Source organism: Lontra canadensis, unplaced genomic scaffold (assembly GCF_010015895.1).
Source record: "Lontra canadensis isolate GAN:19392208 unplaced genomic scaffold, GSC_riverotter_1.0 scaffold312, whole genome shotgun sequence".
NCBI classification, from domain to species: domain Eukaryota; kingdom Metazoa; phylum Chordata; class Mammalia; order Carnivora; family Mustelidae; genus Lontra; species Lontra canadensis.
The window spans coordinates 83227-104312 of record NW_022631306.1 but is presented as its reverse complement, the minus strand read 5'-3'; the positions used below and the strand labels follow the sequence as shown (position 1 = coordinate 104312).

The 21086-nt window shown below is 51.5% G+C and overlaps 1 protein-coding gene across 17 annotated transcripts in view; it reads left to right on the top strand.

Moving 5' to 3' along the window:
- Nucleotides 1–21086, top strand: part of LOC116862730 (band 4.1-like protein 1) — a 119317-nt gene that overhangs the window by 53059 nt on the left and 45172 nt on the right. For all 17 annotated transcript variants that reach the window (XM_032850110.1, XM_032850108.1, XM_032850106.1 and 14 more), the window contains 4 exons: nt 14838–15031; nt 16123–16287; nt 17814–17918; nt 18511–18553. In XM_032850110.1, the coding sequence (XP_032706001.1) occupies nt 14852–15031; nt 16123–16287; nt 17814–17918; nt 18511–18553 (493 nt within the window). In that variant the 5' untranslated portion in view covers nt 14838–14851. The remainder of the gene's footprint in view (nt 1–14837; nt 15032–16122; nt 16288–17813; nt 17919–18510; nt 18554–21086) is intronic.

The following is a 21086-nucleotide window of genomic DNA, read 5'->3' as shown; positions in this document are numbered from 1 at the left end:
CTTTAGGAGGGGGTCTCACATTGGCCTCCCAGCCCATGACCCCGAAAGGTGAGGAGAAAAGGTCAGGCTGCCTCACAGATAGTGGGCCAGAGCTGAGGCAATGGGCAGCCAGCAGCCCTTGACCTTGGGAGTATATGGAGCCAAGAGGATGCTGGAGGCCCAGCAATATTCTGGGCCTGAGCCTGCAGAGAAAGTGGATAGGGTCTCTTGACTGGACTGCGCTGTGTTAGCTCCAACATGGACTTCTCTGTGAGCCTTTCTGGGCTTCTGTATCCCCATTTATTAAAAGGGGATGATAATCCCTACCTGGAGTAATATTAGTGATTACACAATCAGGATGATGGCATTTACTGAGCAGTTACCTTGGGCTAGTACTTTGCCTTATCTCACAGCAGCCCTGTCAGGTATTATCCACTCTGTACAAATGAGAAACTGCAGCTCAGAGAGGTTGTGTCACCTGCCTGAGGTTACACAGCTGGAAAGTGTGGGGCTGTCTGCCTCCGGAGCCCCTCTCTCCCCCATAGCGATATGTCTGGGGTGGTATCTGGGCGTGCCGGGTTGGTGTCCAGCAGAGTCACAGCTGGTCAGCCACAGCTGATGTGCTGGGGCTGGTCCAGCTAGAGTGCTCTGTGTTGGGTCTGGTGAGACAAAGGCAGTTCTGTGGCCCAAGTGCTTCTGATGTCCGGAGGGATGGGGCAGTGGGGTACTCGTGAGGAGCCCTGACAGAGTGGCTGCCTTGGCTTTCTGCTTCCTGGCCAGGGTTCCCTAGAAGTGGGCTGCTCTGGGCTCCCTGCCCCCATTGGCTCTCTGGGAAGACTGGTTGGCTTTCAGTCTAGTTAGCCCCCCTGTTCACCCAGCCCTACCCCTTCTGCATTGCTGGGACCCTAATAACCTGAAAACACAAGGGTGGGAATGCAGGGTACCAGGTGGGATGGGGACGAGGAGGCGCTGCTAGGGCAGGTGGCTTGGGGATGAGAATAGGAACAGCCAGCATTTACTGAGAACCTACGACATGCCAGCCCCTGTTGGAAAGGCTTACCCATACAACTCATACAATTTTCACAAGTGAGGTAGGAATGCTTCTTCCCATTTTACACATTGAGGGAACTGAGGCTTACAGGCAAGGGAAAGGCAGTTGCTCAGGGTCACATGGCTAAGTCATGGGGGAGCCCCAATTTCAATCCAGGCAGAGTAGACCAAAGCCATGTTCCCAGTGGCCATGCCAGCAGCCTGTAGTGTCTTCTCAGAGGCCCAGTTTTGTGCAATTGGAAAAATAATCTCTGGGTATACCTCCTGCAGGCCCCCTGTTGTGTCCGAGGAAACATCCTTCTTTTCAGGGGGCTCACAGTCTGGCTGGAGAACCGCAGACAGGACTTGGGGAGGTGAAGAGCCAGCTGTTCCATAGGCTAAGCATGGATTCCTGTTTTGGTGATCAGGGAAGGCTTCCTGGAGCCTGTGCCCTGGGCACCAAAGGCCAAGTGGAATTTCAGTGGCTGTGAGGAAGGGTCCCCACTCCCCAGGTCAGAGGGGAAGGAAGTAGAGTTGCCTCTGAAGAAGAGTGGGTGGTCTGGGACTCCTGGGGCAGGTAGGGCAGGAAGGCTGGGTGCACTGGGAGGTGACTCAGAAAGCCGGCTTGGGGCTGGGTCTTTGGCAAGGTTCTGGAATCCACCAGGCCTAAGCTCTTGTCACACAACTCCACGGTGTACTAGCCATGTGCCCTCGGGCCCATCACTTAGCTAGCCCTAGCCTCAGTTTGCTCATCTGTAAACCAGGGATAAACACACCTGTCTTCTTGAGGCCACTTGTGGTGGTGGTTATGTAAAGGGGCCTAGCGTGGTCCTGGCACATCCCAGGGACTCAGGAAACACGACTGCTCTCCCCCCTCAGTCTCTCTCAAATGCCAGGCTAAGATGTTTCCACTTGACAGGAGCCTGGAGGCTCCGGGAGCCTTGGTAGGTCTGCACGGGGCTTGCATGCACTGGGGCATGACAGAAGTGTTCTGGAAGGTCCCTTTGGCAACTGCGGGAACCACGAGGAAGGGCGGGACTGCAGCCTTGTGGGAGAAACGTCAGCCCCGTGGACTGGGAGGGCGGGTGAGGGAGGAAGGTTGACAGTGCACTGAGATGTCCTCTCTCCTGGGGGGCGGGGGGCTCAGCTGGTGGGCTGGGGCAGGCCGCAGGGGTTGTGAGTTGGGTTTGAGGCCTCACGGGCTGAAGATGAAGGACTGTGTCCCTTCAGTCATTCCAAAGGCTGCCTGGCACCTTTTTGTGCATCTGGCTTTTTTTATTTTTTCCTTTTGAATAATTTCCTTTGGATGAATCCCCATCAGAGCTTCCTGTATAATAGCAGTAAATTGGGACTAAATGCCCAACAATAGGAAGATGATTGAGAGCGTTTTGGAACACCCAGTGGATAAAATAATATACAGCCGTGAACAGCCACAGAAATACTTACTCTTACAGCACATGGAGCGGGGCACTTGGGACGCTCCTTCGCATCCTTAATTCATTTCACGTCTGTGTGACCCAGGTGGGACAGGGTTAGATTCTGCCCGTGCGCGAGGAGATTCAGGTTAGGTTCTAATCTCCTTGAGGGCAGGGTTCATGTTTAATTCATTGTTCTATCCACCGCATATAGCTCAGTGATTTGCAAATGCTTGTCTGGTGAAAGAATTGATGGAAGGAGCAAAGCAGAGGGGAGTTGGCTTGTCCAAGGTCATATAGGGTGTAAGACCCAGAACCTGGCCTCCTCATCCCTACCCGCTCCATGCTTACTCATCGCTCAGTAGCTGTGCAGGGGAAGTAGGGTGAAGGGGTTCCTAGCCAAGGGCTTGGGACGCACACAGATCAGGGCTTTAGTCTGCTTTCCAGCCTTCTGAGCTGCCAGACTTTGGCAAATTGATCTTTTAAGCCTCACTTGCCCCATCTGTAATATGGACAGTCCAAGAATCTGCTTTTGGGGTTGTTGTCAAGATTAAATGATTTCAGGCATGTAAAACTCTTAGCACTGTAACTAGCACGTAGTCAAGCACCCATGAATATTAGCTGTGATGATAATGATTTAATAATGGGGAAGTATTTCTGATACAATTAATGTTAAATGGAAAAAAACCCGTAAAATTAGGAGCACTCAGATTGAAGTGGTGTAGAATTAGGGATGACCAGAGATAACAGATTGGGAAAGAACAGGCAGAAATGGAGTTTCAGCAGATATGATAGGAGGTCAGTAAGACTGATCAAAACAGATCTTCTAAAAATACTTTTTATTTCCCTTATTTTTATCTTTTTAAAAGATTTTATTTATTTATTTGACAGAAAACACAAGTAGGCAGAGAGGCAGGCAGAGACAGAGGGGGGAAGCAGGCTCCCTGCCGAGCAGAGAGCCCAATGAGGGGCCCCATCCCAGGAGCCCAGGATCAGGACCTGAGCCAGAGGCAGAGGCTTTAACCCACTGAGGTTTTTTTTTTGTTTTTTATGTTTTTTAAAAGATTTTATTTATTTGAGAGAAAGCGAGAGACAGCACAAGCAGAGAGGGAGGGACAGAAGGAGAGGGAGAAGCAGCCTTCCCTCTGAGCAGGGAGCCCCGATCTAGGACTCGATCCCAGGAGCCTGGGATCATGACCTGAGCCGAAGGCAGACACTCAACTGACTGAGCCACCCAGGTACCTCTGTTCCTTAATTTTAATTAGAAAAGAAATATGTGAAAAGTCCTAATAATTCAGAAGTCTATTCTCCCTTTGTCTCCCCAACCAAAATTCTTCTGTCCAGCAGAACCCAATGATAACAGTGTGCTGTGTGTCCCTCAGGGTATTTTCTGTGCCTACATAAGCACACAAACCAGAATGGGGCCATAAATTGCATCATTGTTTTACAACTTGCATTTTTTTCACTTAACTCTATATCAGCATCTTTCCATGTAGATATATATATATAAAATCTATAGCAAAAATTTTCACAAGTATGTTATACTTTCATAATTCACTTTTTAAAAAGAATTTATTTATTTGAGAGAGAGAGAGAGAGAGAGAGAGGGAGTGCGCATAAGCGGGGAGAAGGGCAGAGGGAGAGGGAGAAGCAGACTCTCGGCTGAGCGGGGAGCCGGACATGGGGCTCCACATGGGGCTCAGATTGTGATCTGAGCCAAAGGCAGCCGCTTACTTACTGAGCCACCCAGGTGCCTCAGTCCTATCATTTGTTTTTAGAGGGGTAAATCCCAGGGTGCCTGGGTGGCTCAGTCAGTTATGCATCGGACTTGGTTTCAGCTCAGGTCATGCTCTGCCCCTCCCCCCACTCGCTCGCAGGTGCGCTTTCTCACTCTGTCTCTCTCAAATAATAAATAAATCTAAAGGGGTAAATCCTAGGTAATTTGGCCAAGGCCCTGTTGATAGACATTTAAAGTTGGTCCCAATTTTACTCTATTCTAAATGATACTGACAATGAACTCTAATAGCGTTTGAACAATTGAAGAAAATGAAATGAGAGAGAGAGTCAGAAATGAGCATGAGGGTTGGCCGGGGTGGGGGGCTCTACAGGTCTGCTGCTCCCCACTTCAGCCCCTGCTTCTCAGAGCTGAGTGGGGCAAGGACCTTGAGGGGGCTGGCTTGCTTGGAGGAGACCCTGTCTCTGTCACTCTCAAAGGGTGAGGATGTCCCAGGGAAACCCCTTCTGCCAATGGACCCAGTATGGAGCTCACCTGTGGAATTTCCAGATTCTCTTTGGATGCTTTAAGCTGCTGCAGGAGTCCAGCTGCTGCCTACACCCTGAGCATCCTTGGAAAAGTTTGTTGCCTTCTCTGGACCTCGCTTTGCCCGTCTGTATGGTTGTGACAACCTTACTGACGAGAGCCAATGTTGCCACTCAGTGTCTGCTGTCTGGCGACACGGTGCCAGAGGGAGCGTCACGTGCATTCTCTCATTTATTTCTCACAACATGCCTTTTAGGCGTAGGGCTTGTTATTTTCATTTTACAGGCTCACACTGGCTCTCAGGGAGGCCCAGTAACTTGCCCAAGGTCCTCAAGCCAGGATTCAAACTCTCGTCCAGAGCCCATGTTCCTAACTGCTGTTCTATGTTCCCTCTCACCCGCTGCTGATCGGTGAGGACCAAGCAAAATGATAATTATAAAAGGATTCTTTAAATTGTAAAGCACCCACATGAGGGAGGGGTTGGTACTGCTGTTATTATTTCTACATCCAGAGCAACCGTAGCTTGGTTACATGGTTGACAGCGAGGTGGAGTTTGTGGGATGTAGCAGGATTGAGGGGGAAGAGCACAGGACTGTCAGCCAGCAGAGCTGGGTCCTCGTTCTGGCTCTACTTGAACTGGTGAGCTTCGTGACCTTGGCCAGCCAAGCTGGCCTGAGGGATAAGCCCATCTGCCCTGGGTGGCCCTTGTGCAGCTCAAATGAGACAAAGCCTGGCACACAGCCAGCTCACTGCCTGGCGTTCAGAGGATGCCCCGGTACGGGGAGGTCTCTGGTTGCCTCTGTAGCCAGCCGTGTGGTCCGGGCAGGAGGTCTTTCTCCTTTCTGATGCCATTGCTCTGCAGGTCTGGGTGGGTCATGTGGTCCCCCAGCCCACAACTGCACATCAGCCTGTGGCTCCTTGGCGGCACGGAGCCAGTGCCCACGGGTGGCAGCCTCTTCACGTTGCTTGGTTTTATTTAATGCGGTGCCGACAAATTGCCCTGTTCCTGTTGCTGCGGACAGAGCTGAGCAGCGGTGCTGACCACGGCAGGCCCAGCTCCCCTCTTGACCCCACCTGCCTCTGTTGAGGGCTCCTGGGCCTTGGCCGCGAGGGTGGCACGGGGCCCCAGAGGCCGCTCTCTCAGCCTGCACCCTCCCCACCTCGTGGCAGGCAGATGTGTCATTCACATCCATTCACATCCTGGAGGTCGTCACTCCAGGAAGGGAATGTTCTGTACTGGGGAAATCCCGGTGGGAAGGAGCAGCATCTCTAGAGGGGAAGAGTTAAGTCTTCATGGGCTCACCCTCTCTTGTGTTTTTTTCTTTTCATTCTTCTCTTTTTCTTTTCTGATTCCAAAAGTAATACATGTTCATAGTAGGAAAAGGATGAAACCTGGAGAACCCCCGAAAAAGCCGAAAGAAAAGTCTGTAATTCTTTCTCCAAGGGAATGCTATTATTCACATCTCTCTGCCTTGAGACTTAATGGTAACGATGCGGGCATCTAATATTTCTTAAGCCCTCATGGTGGGTTTTGACATGTGTTTAAGTGCTTATGACCTGGTTCGGGTGTCACAGGAACCCTGTGAAATAGGCAAGATAATCATCGTGAATTTTACAGATCAAGACACTGAGGCACAGAGACGTTAAAAGACTTGTTCCTGGTCTCCTTATTGCCCCTTTCGTCCCTAACCACTAGGTGACGCTGCTTTTTCCCAGTTTCTTCTCCCCTCCCTCTTTAATTCATTTATCTGTTTAGTGTATCAGTCAGATTCTGACAGAAGCAGAATTCCTCTCAGATGCTTACACTGAGGAGATGTTAATAAAGGTGTGGGCAGGATTAACCCACAGGGGCACCCCACAACATAACAGAGACAGAAGCGGTTTCCTCCCTTTGGCCTGAATGAGCAGAGGGTGGGAGTAGTGTTACCAGAACTCGGTGATGGCTGGGTCTGTGCCAGGAGCAGACCCAGAGGGCCTCGGCCACTGCCAGAACCACAGAGAAGGAAATTGGGAAGACATTCCCCAACTTCTCTCTTCTTCCACTCTTGAACCAGTACCTCGCATTGGTCAAACCCAACTGGACGTTAGCAGGCAAGGGAACTCCATCCAAGGGCCAGTCCAAGAGGTCAGCCTCCCAATTCTTTGAACAGGGCATGAATCTGGAGGTACAAATGGAGACTGACAGCCCAGGAGATGTGTTTGGATGGCGATGGGGGAGATGTGCCCCCCGATTTCATGAAAAGAAAGAAGAGTTATCTTGGTAACTGTGGTTATTGAAAACAGAAGAGTCTCATTTATTGCCTGGCATTCTCTTGGTGTCGTCCACGTCCCGTCCATTTCTCTCTCTCTTTGTTCCTTCCTTCCATTAGTTTCTCCCTGGTTCGGAATTCCCAAGAAGGCCTGGGTAAAAGTTGCCAGTGTGCAAGATTTAGAAGAGAGCCTTACTGGCTTGGGAGCCATTGTCATGACCATGGACACACAGGGCTGTGTGTGCCCTCATGTTGTCCCACTGCTGTGTTATGTGCTTGCAAAGACATGCTTCTGGTATACACAAGCATCTGGAATATTCTCTCTCTAAATTATATGACTTCAACTTTTTAAAAAAAATTATTGTTTAAATTTAAATTCAATTAATTAACATGTAATATATTATTTGTTTAAGGGGTACAGGTCTGTGATTCATCAGTTTTATATAATACCCAGTGCTCATTACAACACATACTCTCCCCAGTGTCCATCACCCAGTGACCCCATCCCTCCACACCCCCTGCCCTCCAGCAACCCTCAGTTTGTTTCTTGATTAAGAATCTCTTAAGGTTTATGACTTCACCTTTTGTATCTCAAAGTTCAAAGTTCGTTCATTCTCTGTGATGTCCTTTATCTACATGGCCCTGCCCTGGAGTGACAGGATAGGGGCTCTCATCCCTGTTTGGCAGATGAGGAAGCCATTGCGCAGAATGGGGAAGTGACTTGCCCAAGGCCCATCAGGTAGGAGGTGGCAAAACTGAAGCAAGACACTTTGGTCCCGACCTTTTTTTTATTTATTTATTTATTTATTTATTTATTTATTTATTTATAGAGAGAGTGTAGATAGCAGGTGGGGAGGGATAGAGGGGGAGGAAGAGAGAGAATCTTAAGCTGGGCATGAGCCTGACCTGGGACTTAACCTCATGACCCTGAGATCCTGACCTGAGCTGAAATCCAGAGTCAGACGCCGAAATGACTGAGCCACCTGCCGGTGGTCCCCATTCTGAATTCCATTCTTCCTAGTGTATTTGCCTTTCATTCTTGGAAGTTTTCCCTTAGCCAACCTCCCCGCTTGGAGAAATTAGTACAGCCTTCCCCCACCCCCACACCACCCTCTGAGACTGCCAAAATGCCCTATAGTGGGGTGGACTTTGGAATCAGAGAGACTTAACACAGCCTCATGACCTTGGGCAGATCAGCATGCCTCTTTTGGTTTGTGTGTCTCACCAGTAAAATAAGGGTGATAATATCAGGAGTTTGGATGGAAAAGTCAGGTGCTTAAGGTCTGATAAGTCATCAGGACAGACTGACTGGCTGGTAGCCAGAAAGGCTCCAGAGGTGGATGCAGCCCAGGTCTCTGTCCCCAGCTGAGTGCGCTTAAAACTCGTTGGTCTCATTGGTGTTTCATCCACCCATCATGCATGTGTTTGTCCGTTTGTCCATCCACATATCCTCCTGACACCAGACACCCTGGGTTTGAATTTTGGCACTGTTATGCACTAGTGTATGATATCAGACAAGATCCTTAACTTCTCAGTGCTCCAAATCCTTCTTTTACAAAATAGAGATGATAAAAGTACCGATTCTAGGTTATTGTGAAGGTTAAACGGTTTAATTGACGTAAAGTGCTTAGATCAGTGCTGGGCAAATAGTAGACTCTATGAATGTTAGCTTTGTTGGTATTTATCAAGAATTGCCCTAAGTCCTGGGGATAATGGCAGTTGAGATGGCTAACATTTGGTCTTTATGGAGTTTCTATTTCAGAGGAATAGAAATAAATAAGTAAAACGAATTATGTTTCATTTGTGATAGTTACTATGAAAAAAAAAAACCCAGCATGGTTTCTTAATGGGTACAGAGTTTCTGTTTGGGGTAATGAAAAATTTAGAAAATAGACAGTGGCTATTGTTGCATGAATGTAATTAACATCATAGAATAGTTACACTTAAAAATGGTTAAAATGGCAAAAACCAAACCAAACCAAATCCAAAACCCAGAATGCTGTCACCAGAAAAAAAAGGGGGGGGGACCCATTTTACTTATTTATTTATTTTGAAAGATTCTGTTTATTTATTTAGAGAGAGTGCAAGAGCGGGGGGCGGGGGGGCAGAGGGAGAAGGGAGAGAGAATCTGAACCAGACTCTGCTCTGAGCATGGAGCCCAATGCGGGGCTAAATCTCATGACCTTGAGATCATGACCTGAGCCCAAATCGAGAGTTGGACATTGAACCGACTGAGCCACTAAGGCACCCCAGAAGAAAGACCCACTTTAGGCAGAGGGGTCAAGGGGCACTGGATTGAGGTATAAAGGGCGAGAGCTGCCATGTCAAGAGATGGGACAAGCCCCTGTTCACCCAGAGGGACTGTTAGGGCAAAGCCCCACGCCAGGGGTAGGCCTGATGCAGTGGAAGGCAGAAGGAGAGCCAGTTGGCCAGGCTCACAGTGGTGGTGGGAGCTGATGCCACGGCCCTAAGCAGGGACCTTTTAACTTTGGTGAGGAGTTTGTGTTTTATTTTGATGATAAGTCATTAAAGGCTTTAAGGAGGGCATCTGAGGAAATGGACAGCACAGGGAATGTAGTCACGGGTACCATGATCGTGTCGTTTGGTGACCGATGGTAGCTACACCGGGTGTTGTGAGGTGTAGACTTGTCCATTCACTGTGCTGTATGATGGAAATTAACGTAGCATCGTGTGTCGACTATACTTGAATTACAAAAAATAAAGAGAGCATCCATTTGGAGTTTTGGAAAAATCCACAGGCAGCCCCAGAGACTCCTTGAAGGAGGCTGGGTGGCCATGTGGGCATGGCCTGACCGTGGTTGGGACCTGTGCAGTGGCTGTGGGATGGAGAAAAAGAACGAAGCCAAGGTCCTGGATTCAGAGATGCTGACTCATGCTAACCCTGGCCGTAGGGCCTGATGTATAAACCAGCTGATTCATTTTTAATGAGTTGGTGCAATGACAGGCCAAGTGGATATTGCGTCGTCCGGGCGAGGACATTGTCTCGCAGCAGGACGCCCAGATGGCAAGCCACGGGGCCCCTGGAGGGCGAGCCAGGGGAGCCAGCCAGAGCTCGCGCAGTTGAAGAGCATTGGCTGCTGACAGCCTTCTGGACTGGCCTCCGCCACACTGGCCTGACAGGGCTGGTGTGGGCACCGTCCACATTTACTTCTCTGGCTGACCTTTCTCTCTCCGAATCCTGTGCATTGGGGTTTTCATATGTCCGCGCCATCCGTCTGGCCTTGCTGGCCTCTGGCTCCTGGAACATCTCCTTCTCCATGCGTTCTGGGCTGGCGCTTCCGAACTCCTGCTTCTCAGACCACTCCCCGCTGCGGCTTCTTGGTACTGTTTGTAATTATAGACCCTCTCAGCGTTGTTTTATTGGGTGCATACCATGTTAAGTGCTCTCTCTAGGTTATGGTCCTGAACCTCTACCACCACGCTCAGAGGGAGGGGGGAGTATCTCCATTTTATAGACTGAGGCTCACAGCATTGAAGTCACTTGCCCACGGTCACAGAGTGAGCCAGTTGGGGGCGCCAGGCTTTGGGTCTGGATCTGCCTGGCCTGGGTCTGCCTGGCCTAGGTCTGCCCACCCCCTTCCCTGGTACTCCTGCGAGGAGTCCATGAGAGGCCGATGTCAAATCCCTGACCGTGGCCCTGGCCCCCAGCAGCATTCCATGATGCGAGTCTTGCCCTTTCTAGCAAAGTAACTTTTGTGACTCTTCCAAGGCGACCTCCTCCACCCCCAGTTCACTCCAACCCGTTCAACCTGCCAGGCTATTTGGAGCTCACCTTTATAGGCTTCTTGTTCTGAGGTATCAGGATGTCAAGGCCTCCTGTCTGTCCTCTGCGTGGGCCTACTTGTTCCCATCTCTAGGCATTTGCCCCCACGGTGACTCAGCCCAAATGCGCTGAGTCTGAATTCCCCCTTTTGGCAAATTTTAACTCGTCCTCACCCCCCTTCCCCACTCCCTACCCTATAAGCCCTCCTTTGGGTACTCTGGGTTGTACTCCTGATCGCCAACTCCCCAGAATCTTCTAGAGGCTGAACATCCAATGGCAAATCGAAATCGCATCCTGCCTGGGTATTTAACCATTTTCTGGGGGATCATCATCTCCCCGTGTTGTAGTGAGCTCCAAAGAACCAGCTGCACGTGCTTCCCCTGGGGTCCCCCCAGTGCCCAGCTGGCCAGGCTGCCCAGCTGGCTCCCTCAGTCTCTACTGGCCTGGGCCCGGGCAGAACTGTGCCCATGCAACTGGCTGTGACAGAACCCAAGGCCAGGCTCTTGGCTTGCTCTCGGTGGCCGAGAGAGACCATACTGTTACCCCTGGACTTGTGAAATCAAGAAGGATCTCATCATAGGTTTAAAAAAATAATAATGATGTTATTTTTCTTTTAAATTCATAAAAAATTTTGGGAGGTACCTCGGTGGCACATTCAGTTAGGCATGCAACTCTTGATTTCAGTTCAGGTCGTGGTCTTGGGGTCATGAGATTGAGCCCATGTCAGGCTCTGCGTGCAGTAGGGAGTCTGCTAGAGATTCTTTCTCCCTCTCCCTCTGCCCCTCCCCCCATGCTCAGTCTAGCATGCATGTGCTCTCTCTAGAAAAGAATAAATACTTCTTTAAAAAAAATAAGTCCAGGGACACCTGGGTGGCTCAGTGGGTTTAGGCCTCTGCCTTTGGCTCAGGTCGCGATCCCGGGGTCCTGGGATTGAGCCCCACATTGGACTCTGCTCAGCAGGGAGCCTGCTTCCCTTCTTCTTTCTCTCCCTGCCGCTCCGCCTACTTGTAATCTCTGTCAAATAAAAAAATCTTTTTTTTTTTTAAAGATTTTATTTATTTCATTTGACAGAGATCACAAGTAGGCGGAGCGGCAGGCAGAGAGAGAAGAGGAAGCAGGCTCCCTGCCGAACAGAGAGCCCGATGCGGGGCTTGACCCCAGGACCCCGGGATCATGACCTGAGCCAAAGGCAGAAGCTTTAACCCTCCAAGCCACCCAGGCGCCCCATCAAATAAAAAAATCTTAAAAAAAAAAAATCTGTAAACATTTTAAGTTTAATCAGACTTTACCTCCTCATCCTGTCACACCAATCCCCTTGCATTGGAAGATTTTATTTTTAACCCCTCATTTTTTTTTTAAAATCAAGAAATCTCCAGGTATCATAGAAAAATCGGGAACCACAGTGAAAAAGAATAAAAAATAACCTGTACTCATGCCATCTAGGAGCAAATACAATTAGTACTTTATTGAATATTCTGTATTCGTGCATATGTATTAATCAAAGTGAGGTCAGTCTGCACAGGCTGCTGTGTGTGGAGCTTTTCATTCAGGTATTTCTTTTACGTCATCTTTTTTGATGCTCTAGAAAGGATGAGCCATTCTTTCTGTCACCAGGCCCTGGCTGCGGGGTTCATTGGTGGCTCGGGCCACCTCTTTGGCTTCCAGCCTGGTCCTGAGTGCATTTCTCCATCCAGATGGTTCTGTTCAAGTGTGCTTGGGGCAGCAAAGTGCGGTGGGAAGCTTCATGGCCCCAGTGCCGGGATCTGGGGAGTCGGGAGGCTGGGTGAGGAGAGCGGGCGGGAGGGGCAGGGAAGGTCTGTCTGAGGAGAGGACGGTCACTCCAGTCTCTTTGCTCTCCTCGTCTCATCTAGAGGAGAAGAGATTGAATGATCTCAAAGCGCTTCCAGCTGGGGTCGATTCCTTGCCTGCAGGCTCTCCCGGAGACCTGGGCAGGGGAAGAACCGGGTATTTATTTACAATTGCTGTCCTGGCTGTTGGATGTGGTCTGGGGAAGGTTCATCAGAAAATAGGGGCTGACAAGAGATGGAAGTGGAGGGGAGAGCACCCGCGTCAGAGCCTCTGTGCCGCCTGGGCCCATGATGGTCACATGGAAACTGCTTTTCACAGCAGAACACCTACAGAGTAGTCTGTGGATCCTTTCTAAATTTTTTTTTTTTAAGCAAAATTAAGTGGGCATTTATTTTAAGTGTTCTTCTTATAGACCTTATCTGGTATGATGACTGATATCTTTAGGTACAGGCCTCGGAGAGATCCAGGCCCAGGCAGACAGGTCTCCCTCGTTCCCTGTGAGGCCATGACCTCCCCTGGAGCTGCTTCTAGTGCTTTGTGTCCTGGTACAGAGTTGACATCTGATGTCACGTAAGTGACAGTGAGCCTTTATTTAACTACGGCTTTAAGTCAAGCCATAAAGTCCAAGGTAATGACATGAGTGGAAAGCATTTCTGGGTGGGGATGAGGCCACGTGACCACGGCCTTCCCTTCCTCCTCATGTTACTTCTTAATAGCAGCATCAGTAACAACAAGCCCTTTCATTTGTGCTACGAGCTCTGGCTTGCAAAGTGTGACCTGTTCGGGTCAGCTCTTGTGTGGCCTAGCAGGGCCCTCAGGGGCCCTGGCTTTCCAGCCAGTGCCCTTCGCTTGGGGCTGGGCTGGTGCCCCCTGGAATGCTGGGAGAGAAGCTGAAGGAGACAGGGGAGTGGAGGGTAAGGGCTTGGAGCACATGTGTAGTACAAGGTAGAGCCAATGTCCGTCTGTCTGTTTGCTCAGTAGAGGCCTCCCGTGGTGAATAGGGTTGGAAACGGACCTGCCACATCTAGTCTAGATCTTTCTCATTTAATATAATGGATTTAGAGGGAGGCTCTAGGCTCAGGGGTGAGGGTTCCTGCCCATTTCCCTTTTCCTCACATTTTAGCTCCAAACTTTTATTTATTTATCTATCTAGTTATTTATGTATTCTGAGGATCCACTCTGACCAGGGTCAGGAATAGCTGCTTTTGCCCCCCTTTAAAACAAACAAACAAACCAACCCAGTTTGTCAGTTAGATGTATTAAAATTAAAGAAGTAATTCCGAAACCTATAAAGTAAAAAATGAAGTTGCCTTTCTTCCCCCACTCATGGATCTCCCTCTTTTTCCTCTGTCCAGTTCTCAGTTACGAACCTGTCTTAACAGTTTGGTCAGTGTCCGTTCAGATCTTTTAGCACACGTGTACCAACACCAAGAGGTATTGTTGAGGTGGTTGTTTTGTTAAATATAAAAGCAGGGCCATGCCACTCTTTCTCCTTTCCTCTCCTTGCAGTTTGCTTATGCCAGCAGAATGGCTGGGCACTAGGGCCCCAATTCTCTGAAATCTCATTTCCTGCTCCAAGGGGAGAAGGGTAAGAGGGATCATTTCTCTAAGTCCCGTGCTTTTTGGGTGAATCCTGACTGCTCTGTGTGCGGCGGACCCAGGGCCTGCGTCCAGGTCTCCTGACTTCCCTCCTCCGGGTTCTGCGCGTTTTAAATAACATCCTCCTGTCTTATCCCTGCAGATCCATTCCCTCAACATCGCTGTGGTGGTAGCGGTGCGGGCTTGGGGCGTGAAGAGCCTTGTTCAGAGTCAGTGCCCAAAGGGCCCGGAGCCCAGGGCTCTTTTGGTTGAGTTGAGTTTATCCAGTGTTTATGGAGTGGCTACTGTGTGCCCAGGGCTGGGGTTGGAGAGATAGCCCGGCTGAGGGCCTGCCCAGAGCGAGTCACTGACTGTCCTTTGTGCTCCTGGCAGAGTGGGGCTCCCTGGAGAGCCTCTCATTGTCCAGAGGAGGGGCCCCATTCCAGGACTGGGCCTTGAGACTGGAGGAGGCCCTAAGATCTCTGTGGTCACAAGAGCGGGAGGGGGGTCTGTGACTCGGCTGCCCCTGTAACCCCTGACTTCTCTCTCTCCCCACCCCCACTTCCTCTTTCCCTCCCTCCCTTCCTCCCTCCCTCCTTCCTTTCTCCATGGCTCTTTGTCCATTTGGATCCATCTGGCTCTCTCCGTGTGTGGTTCCTGTCCCCTTCGCTCTGTCCTGTCACACCATCGCTGCCCCTTTCCTGTGTCACATGCTCTCCTTCATGCTAATGCAGGCGTGCTGGTCACCATGACAACAGAGACAGGCCCCGATTCTGAGGTGAAGAAGGCTCAGGAGGAGGCCCCACAGCAGCCCGAGGCAGCCGCTACTGCGACCACCCCTGTGACCCCAGCAGGCCACAGCGGCCACCCGGAGGCCAACTCCAATGAGAAGCACCCGCCCCAGCAGGACACGCGGCCTGCTGGACAGGTGTGTGTCTAAAAGCCTGGACATCCCTCTCCCTGCCCAGCCGTCCTCCAGGGCCAGTTTTCAGAGTGGGGGGGGGGGAGCCAAACACGGATTAATTACTGATCTGTTACATGCTGAGCTCTGTGCTGGGGGTGTTGTGTGGTCATGTTTATATTTAATTCTCCCAAATGTACAGATACATATATATACATACATATACACACACATACACACATACATATATATTTATATTTTAATTAAGTTAGCATTATTCCTAACATGGGTCTTGAACTCATGACCCTGAGATTAAGAGTCCCATGCTCTGCTGACTGAGCCAGCCAGGTGCCCCTAAGAGAGTGGTATTGATTTCTCCATTTTACACTTGGGGAAGCAGTGGCTCAGCAGATGAAGTGAGTTACCCAAAGTCACATTGTTAATACAGTGACAGACGGAAATAAAATCTAGATCTGAATCCCAAAACCTGGTTCTTTCCACGTTATTCCTACCCCCTGAACCTGTCCATTCTAGCCTGGCAAGCCCAGGATGACCCCAGAGTAAAATGCATCCCCCTAAAGGAACAAGGGACTTGCCGAATCATCTAGCCATCCAATTCACACCTCCCTTCGTTCGGGACAGGCCGAGAGGGCAGGGACTTGGCCAAGGTCATTGAGGGCATTGGTGGCAGTTAGGACTAGCTGGCAGGGCTCTGACCTCCGTTCCCTCTGTGAGATCAGGCCACGAGTTCTCAGCCTCATGCTGGAGCCGTGACAGACTGATAAGGGGGAGACCAGATGGAAACTCTGATAGCTGACATGCTACTTTAGGGAGCCAGGGCAGCTCTGGTTCTGTGGGATGCTTCCCACCTGCCAAGACTGCCCCCCTGAAAAAGTGACCCCTTCCACGAGCCCACCCTGTTGCCCACGGAAGCTCTGCTTCTTCTCCTGTGTATACTAACCATAGATGCTGGTCACCCTGGGGGGCGTGGAGGGCGGTGGCTCTCATTTTGGAGACCATCTTAGCCCCGGCCGCTGTGTCCTTACTGTGTCTTCACGTGGATGAAAGGCTGTGGTCTCAAGCTCACTGACCAGACTTTTCCCCTATTGGACCTACAGAGCCTAGACATGGAGGAGAAGGGCTATGGGGAGGCTGATGGCCTGTCGGAGAGGACCACGCCCAGTAGAGCCCAGAAATCACCCCAGAAGATTGCCAAGAAGTATAAGAGTGCCATCTGCCGAGTCACTCTGCTTGATGCCTCTGAGTACGAGTGTGAGGTGGAGGTAGGGAGCGCCCCCACCGCGGGCCCGGCCCCCAGCCGACTGGCCCCTGAGCCAGCACAGGCTTCTGTGTGCTCTCAGCCTGGGCCGAGCCAGAGAGCGTCCATTCTTCATAGAGGCCTGGACTGACCGCGGCATCCTGGAGCGATGACCTGGCCAGCCCTCCTTTGTACAGATGGTGGCCCCGAGGCCCAGAGAGGGCTGTTACGATTGCAAATGGAATTAGATGAGGCACAGGGTTGGCACCAGGAAAAGGTTTCTCCGGGGGGCGGGCTGTACCTTGGCAAGGAGTCAGGATCCAAGGGCTGATCTCTAGCCCGGAAGGCCTTACAGGCTTGGCCCTTCAGTCTCACCTAGCAGATACTGGTGTTGCAACTCGAATTGTTTTTATGTTTTTATTGAGCAGAGGAGGGGGTCTTCCCTTATGAATGCCCCTGTCCAGGGCAGTGGACAAACTGGTCACTTGAGGCTCCCATGATATGGGGTGCCCAAGGCATAGACAGGTGGACTCTCTCCCATCGGAAGGACTCCATCACCCAAGTCATGTGGAAATCCTGTGGCATGATTCTGTCCCACCATGGGTAGAGAGGTCAGACACCTCCTGTCTGGGGTCAGCCCTCCCGGCCCCACATTTACTGTCTCCCTTTCCTATATAGGCTCAGACTCCCACCCTAGTCCCGAGCTCTCACTCATCCCCTTAGAGGGTCCACCCTGGTCTGGGCACCATTCCTGGCCCTCTCCAAGTGTATGGAAGGGTCCAGAGGGTGGCCTTCCCTGAGAGCTCCGGGAACCACCTCTCTCTCTCCCTGGTGCTCCAGCCTGGTCTTCCAGGATATGACTTCTTTCTAGGACCTGGCAGGTTGAGTCTCTCTTCTCTGCAGTGTTGGTTTGGGTTTGTTGTTATTGTTGTTGTTTTGGGTTTTTTTTAATTTTTTTTTGTTCTATAGAAGGATTTCAAGGTGAACATCTTGCCTACTCCTAGGCAAGACTGAGTGAAATCCAGGGCAGTCCAGCCGGGAGCGCCACTCCTACCTGGGCAGCCCTGGATTTCACTCAGTCTTTGTGTCAGCAGAGGGCCAGGGAAGAACGTCTCACTGTGACTCTGAGTCCTGAGCCCTCCCCTGTTCTCTGCCCACATCCCTCATATTTCAGTTGGCTTTTCTCTCCCTCTTACACCTGAACTTAGACTTGTGGTTTTCTTTTCCGAGAGTCAGAGTTAACCTCCTTAATCTCTGTGAAGGAAGCGGAATCAATTACCTGCCACCCGAACTCCCCCAGAGCAGGTCTAAGATCTAGGAGGGCCCCAGCAGGGCTGGGCAGAGGGTAGTTGGTGAACTGGGCTTTAGTGTCACCCACTAAACTCCGAGTCCTACCCATCTGGTAGGACTCGGAGAGGTAGGTGGCAGGAGGGCTGAGATCCCCTTTAGACGCCGGGAGACTCTTAGGGATTTCAAAGGTCCTGGTGGAGTCTCCCTGCCCCCTCTCCCAGGTGTGTCCCAGCCTCACAGTCTCTCTGCTCCCCTCTTCAGAAACATGGCCGGGGCCAGGTGCTATTTGACCTGGTCTGTGAGCACCTCAACCTCCTGGAGAAGGACTACTTCGGCCTGACCTTCTGTGATGCTGACAGCCAGAAGGTATCTGTGCTGGGGGGCAGGGCTGGCAGGGGATGCCTGCTGTTGGGGACACCTCTTGTCTTAGGCCTCCCTAGTCCTGACCACACCCTGTGCTTTCTGTCAGTCCTCAGATCCTCATTAGGCTCCTTCTGTTTGCACATAGCCAAGACTCATCTAGCCCTGTCTGTCTCAGTTCTCTGTCTCTACCACTCCCACCCAGCCCTTTCTTGGGGACCTGCCAGTCACTCCCCAGATGGGTGCCTGGAGAGCCGAGGCCTGACTTCCTCAGGGAATGAGACACTTACTCTAGCACCTCTTTTCCACCCTCGGGAGGCCCCTGTCTGGGTTTCCTCTTTCCCACCGGTCCCACAGTCGCCCACCCCGCTGACTCACGGCGGTGCCAGACTCAGGGTGCAGGGTCCCAAGCCCTGGGCCCTCCCCTTATTCCCTTATTCCCTCCCCTCCCAGTTCCAGAGGGTCCAGACAGCTTAGCCTGAGAAGGGTGTTCCCTGCTTGGGGCTGTTGACAGGCTACTGCTGGATGTCTCTGTCTCATAGCCCTATCTGGCCCTCTCCTCCATCTTCCCTCTAAAGAACCCTGTCTTCTCTTTCAGAACTGGCTGGACCCCTCCAAGGAAATCAAGAAGCAGATCCGGAGTGAGTGGCTGGTTGTGGTTGGGAATGTTGTGGAAAGGAGGGTGGGAGCTCCAGGGTGCACGGCCCCGGTTGTGCTATTCCCTCTCCCTTGGGGAAGTACATTCAGACCCGTGAGTTCCTTTGCTCTGCACAGCAGATCTTGGGGGAAGGCAGGACATTGTTTTATAAATGAAAACCGGAAGCAGGGACAAGAGAAGTGACCATCTAGAGTCACAGAGCAGGTTAGCCTGGGAATCGTAGCTGCCTTCAGAGATGGCAGCTCTAGAAGGGACTTGCAGAATCATCTAGGACAAGGGGACAAATTGATGTCCTGCAAGCAGCCTTCCTCCTGTCCAAGGCGGGTGTAGACTTCTGTGATCGGTGACCCTTGACCCAGCTCCGAAGCCTCATCCACACAGCGCTGCAGACCACTGTCCACGGATGGGAGTTAACATGTTAAGGAAAAGCAAGGCCTAGTCCTGGTCTGGGCCATCTTCTGTGTTTAACGATGGGGTGACTGTAGGCCCAGAGAGAGGCAGTTGCTTATCAGAAGTCAGAGAGTGAACTATTGGCCAAGCCAGATCGTTAGCCCTAGACTCCCAACACCATCCTGCTCTCTTTTCAAGGCCTGGGGTGAAGAGACAACCTGTCCTTTCTGGCCCAGAGAGGAAAGGCATATTGTGAGGGGCGGAGCAGGCGTCTCATGGCAGAAGGGGGGAGGTAGGTGGCCTCAGCCAGGGGGCATATAGTGGGTGGAGACCTGGAGCCTAGAAGCAGAGATGCCTCCACTGGGAGCCCCTCCCCCTTGGCTCTGCTTGGACTCCCTGGTCCCCGGGGCTGGAAAGCAGAGCCTGTTGCCATGACAGCAGGCAGCTGGGCCCAGGGATGCCAGCTGAATCTCCGGGAGGGGCTGGAGGGCTTCTTCCTGTAGGCTCCTGTCAGTTGAAGACAAAGAGGCAGGCTCGCAGACAGAGCCTGCTCCTCTGGGCCTGACAGGGTCCTAGGCCTGGGCTTCAGGCTGTCCCTAGGCGTCCCAGCCCAGCTGGCAGGCCTTCCTCTCATGCCTGAAAGGACTGGAGCACACACAGGCAGCTTGAGTGTGCAGTTCGAGGAGGACCAGGAGCTTGGAAAGGAGAAGCAGACGGCAGAAGCCTTAGAGCTCAGCATCTTTCCCCAGAGGAGGGAGTCGGTCCCCCATCTCCGCAGCCCCGGGCAGCACAGCCTGGGCGCGGTGAATGGTTGCTGCGTGTGGCCACCTCCAGTCCCAGAGGAGCGGGCCTGCCCCCTTCAGCACAGCCGCAGTCTCTGTCCCTACCTCTGGGACTCCTACCTATTCATCTTTGTTCTGCCTTCTGGGGCCAGCATGGAACAAATTTTTTTTTTAAGATTTTATTTTTTAGTAATCTCTACACCCGACGTGGGGCTCAAACCCACAGCCTGAGGTCCCGAGTCACATGTTTCCCTGACTGAGCCTGCTGGGCACTCCACCATTGTTTGCCCTTTTCTTTGTGACAGCCCCTCAGCCTCCTGAAGGAGGCACCACCCCGTGTCCTGGGCTTCAGAGCTGGGGACATTTCCTCCCAAATCTCGGTGCCTGTCACCTAGGGCACTGGGGGCACCTCTCTGGGCTCTTCTCATTGGCAAGGCGGGGATGTCAGGGACAGCACCTGGGACGTAGTAGGTGCTCTCCTGAGGTAGTCTGGTGTGATGCTTGACAGACGGACATGGGAGCCAGACTGCCTGGGTTTCCATCCTGACTCCAAGACTACTCACCCTTAGGGTTGTTGTGCAGGGTTAACGAGCTATTCTGTGCACAGCACCTAGAACGGTGCCGGCACGTAGCAGCGTCCGGTATGTATTATCTATTATTATTATTACCACTGCCGCTACTATTATTTCTGACACAGGGATTGTTCTCCTTGATGCTGCTTTTTCCAAGGAGTCAGCCGTGGTCAGGAGCCCAGGTTCTGGGGTCAGATGACCAGGGGTTACATGCCCGTTCTCCACCACTGACTAGCTCAGTGATCCCAGGAGGGCAAGATCCCTCAGAATCTTCATCTGCATAAGGAAAAGTTTACCTCAGGATCATCATGAAGATCAAACCCTTCCGTGTGCACCTCAAGTTCCTAGCAAGTGAAGTGACCAGCACTTAGTAAGTGCTGGAGATGTTACAGCTGAATGGCGAAGGGGGTGGTGACCATAGGGACAAGGACGGTAGTGACCACATGGCCTCCGGCCCTTTGTGACCATGGTCCTGCCTTGGCTGGGCCTTACAGCCCACCCAGGGGTGGTCTGTTCATTGCTCTAGATTGTAGCCTTTTCCCAAGTCCTCCTCTCTCTCCTGCGGTCATCCTTCTCTTGGCCTACAGAGTTTGTCTCCAGGAAAGCCTCAGCCTTTATTTCTCATACTTTCATTTCATACTTTATTTCTCTTACCTTCATTTCTTATACTCTTTATTTCTTGTCAAGCACCACACTCTACAGCCTGGGCCTCAGTGTCCTCATTTGCAAAATGGGGGTAGTCATCAGACTTACTCATAGGGCTGTTGCAGAG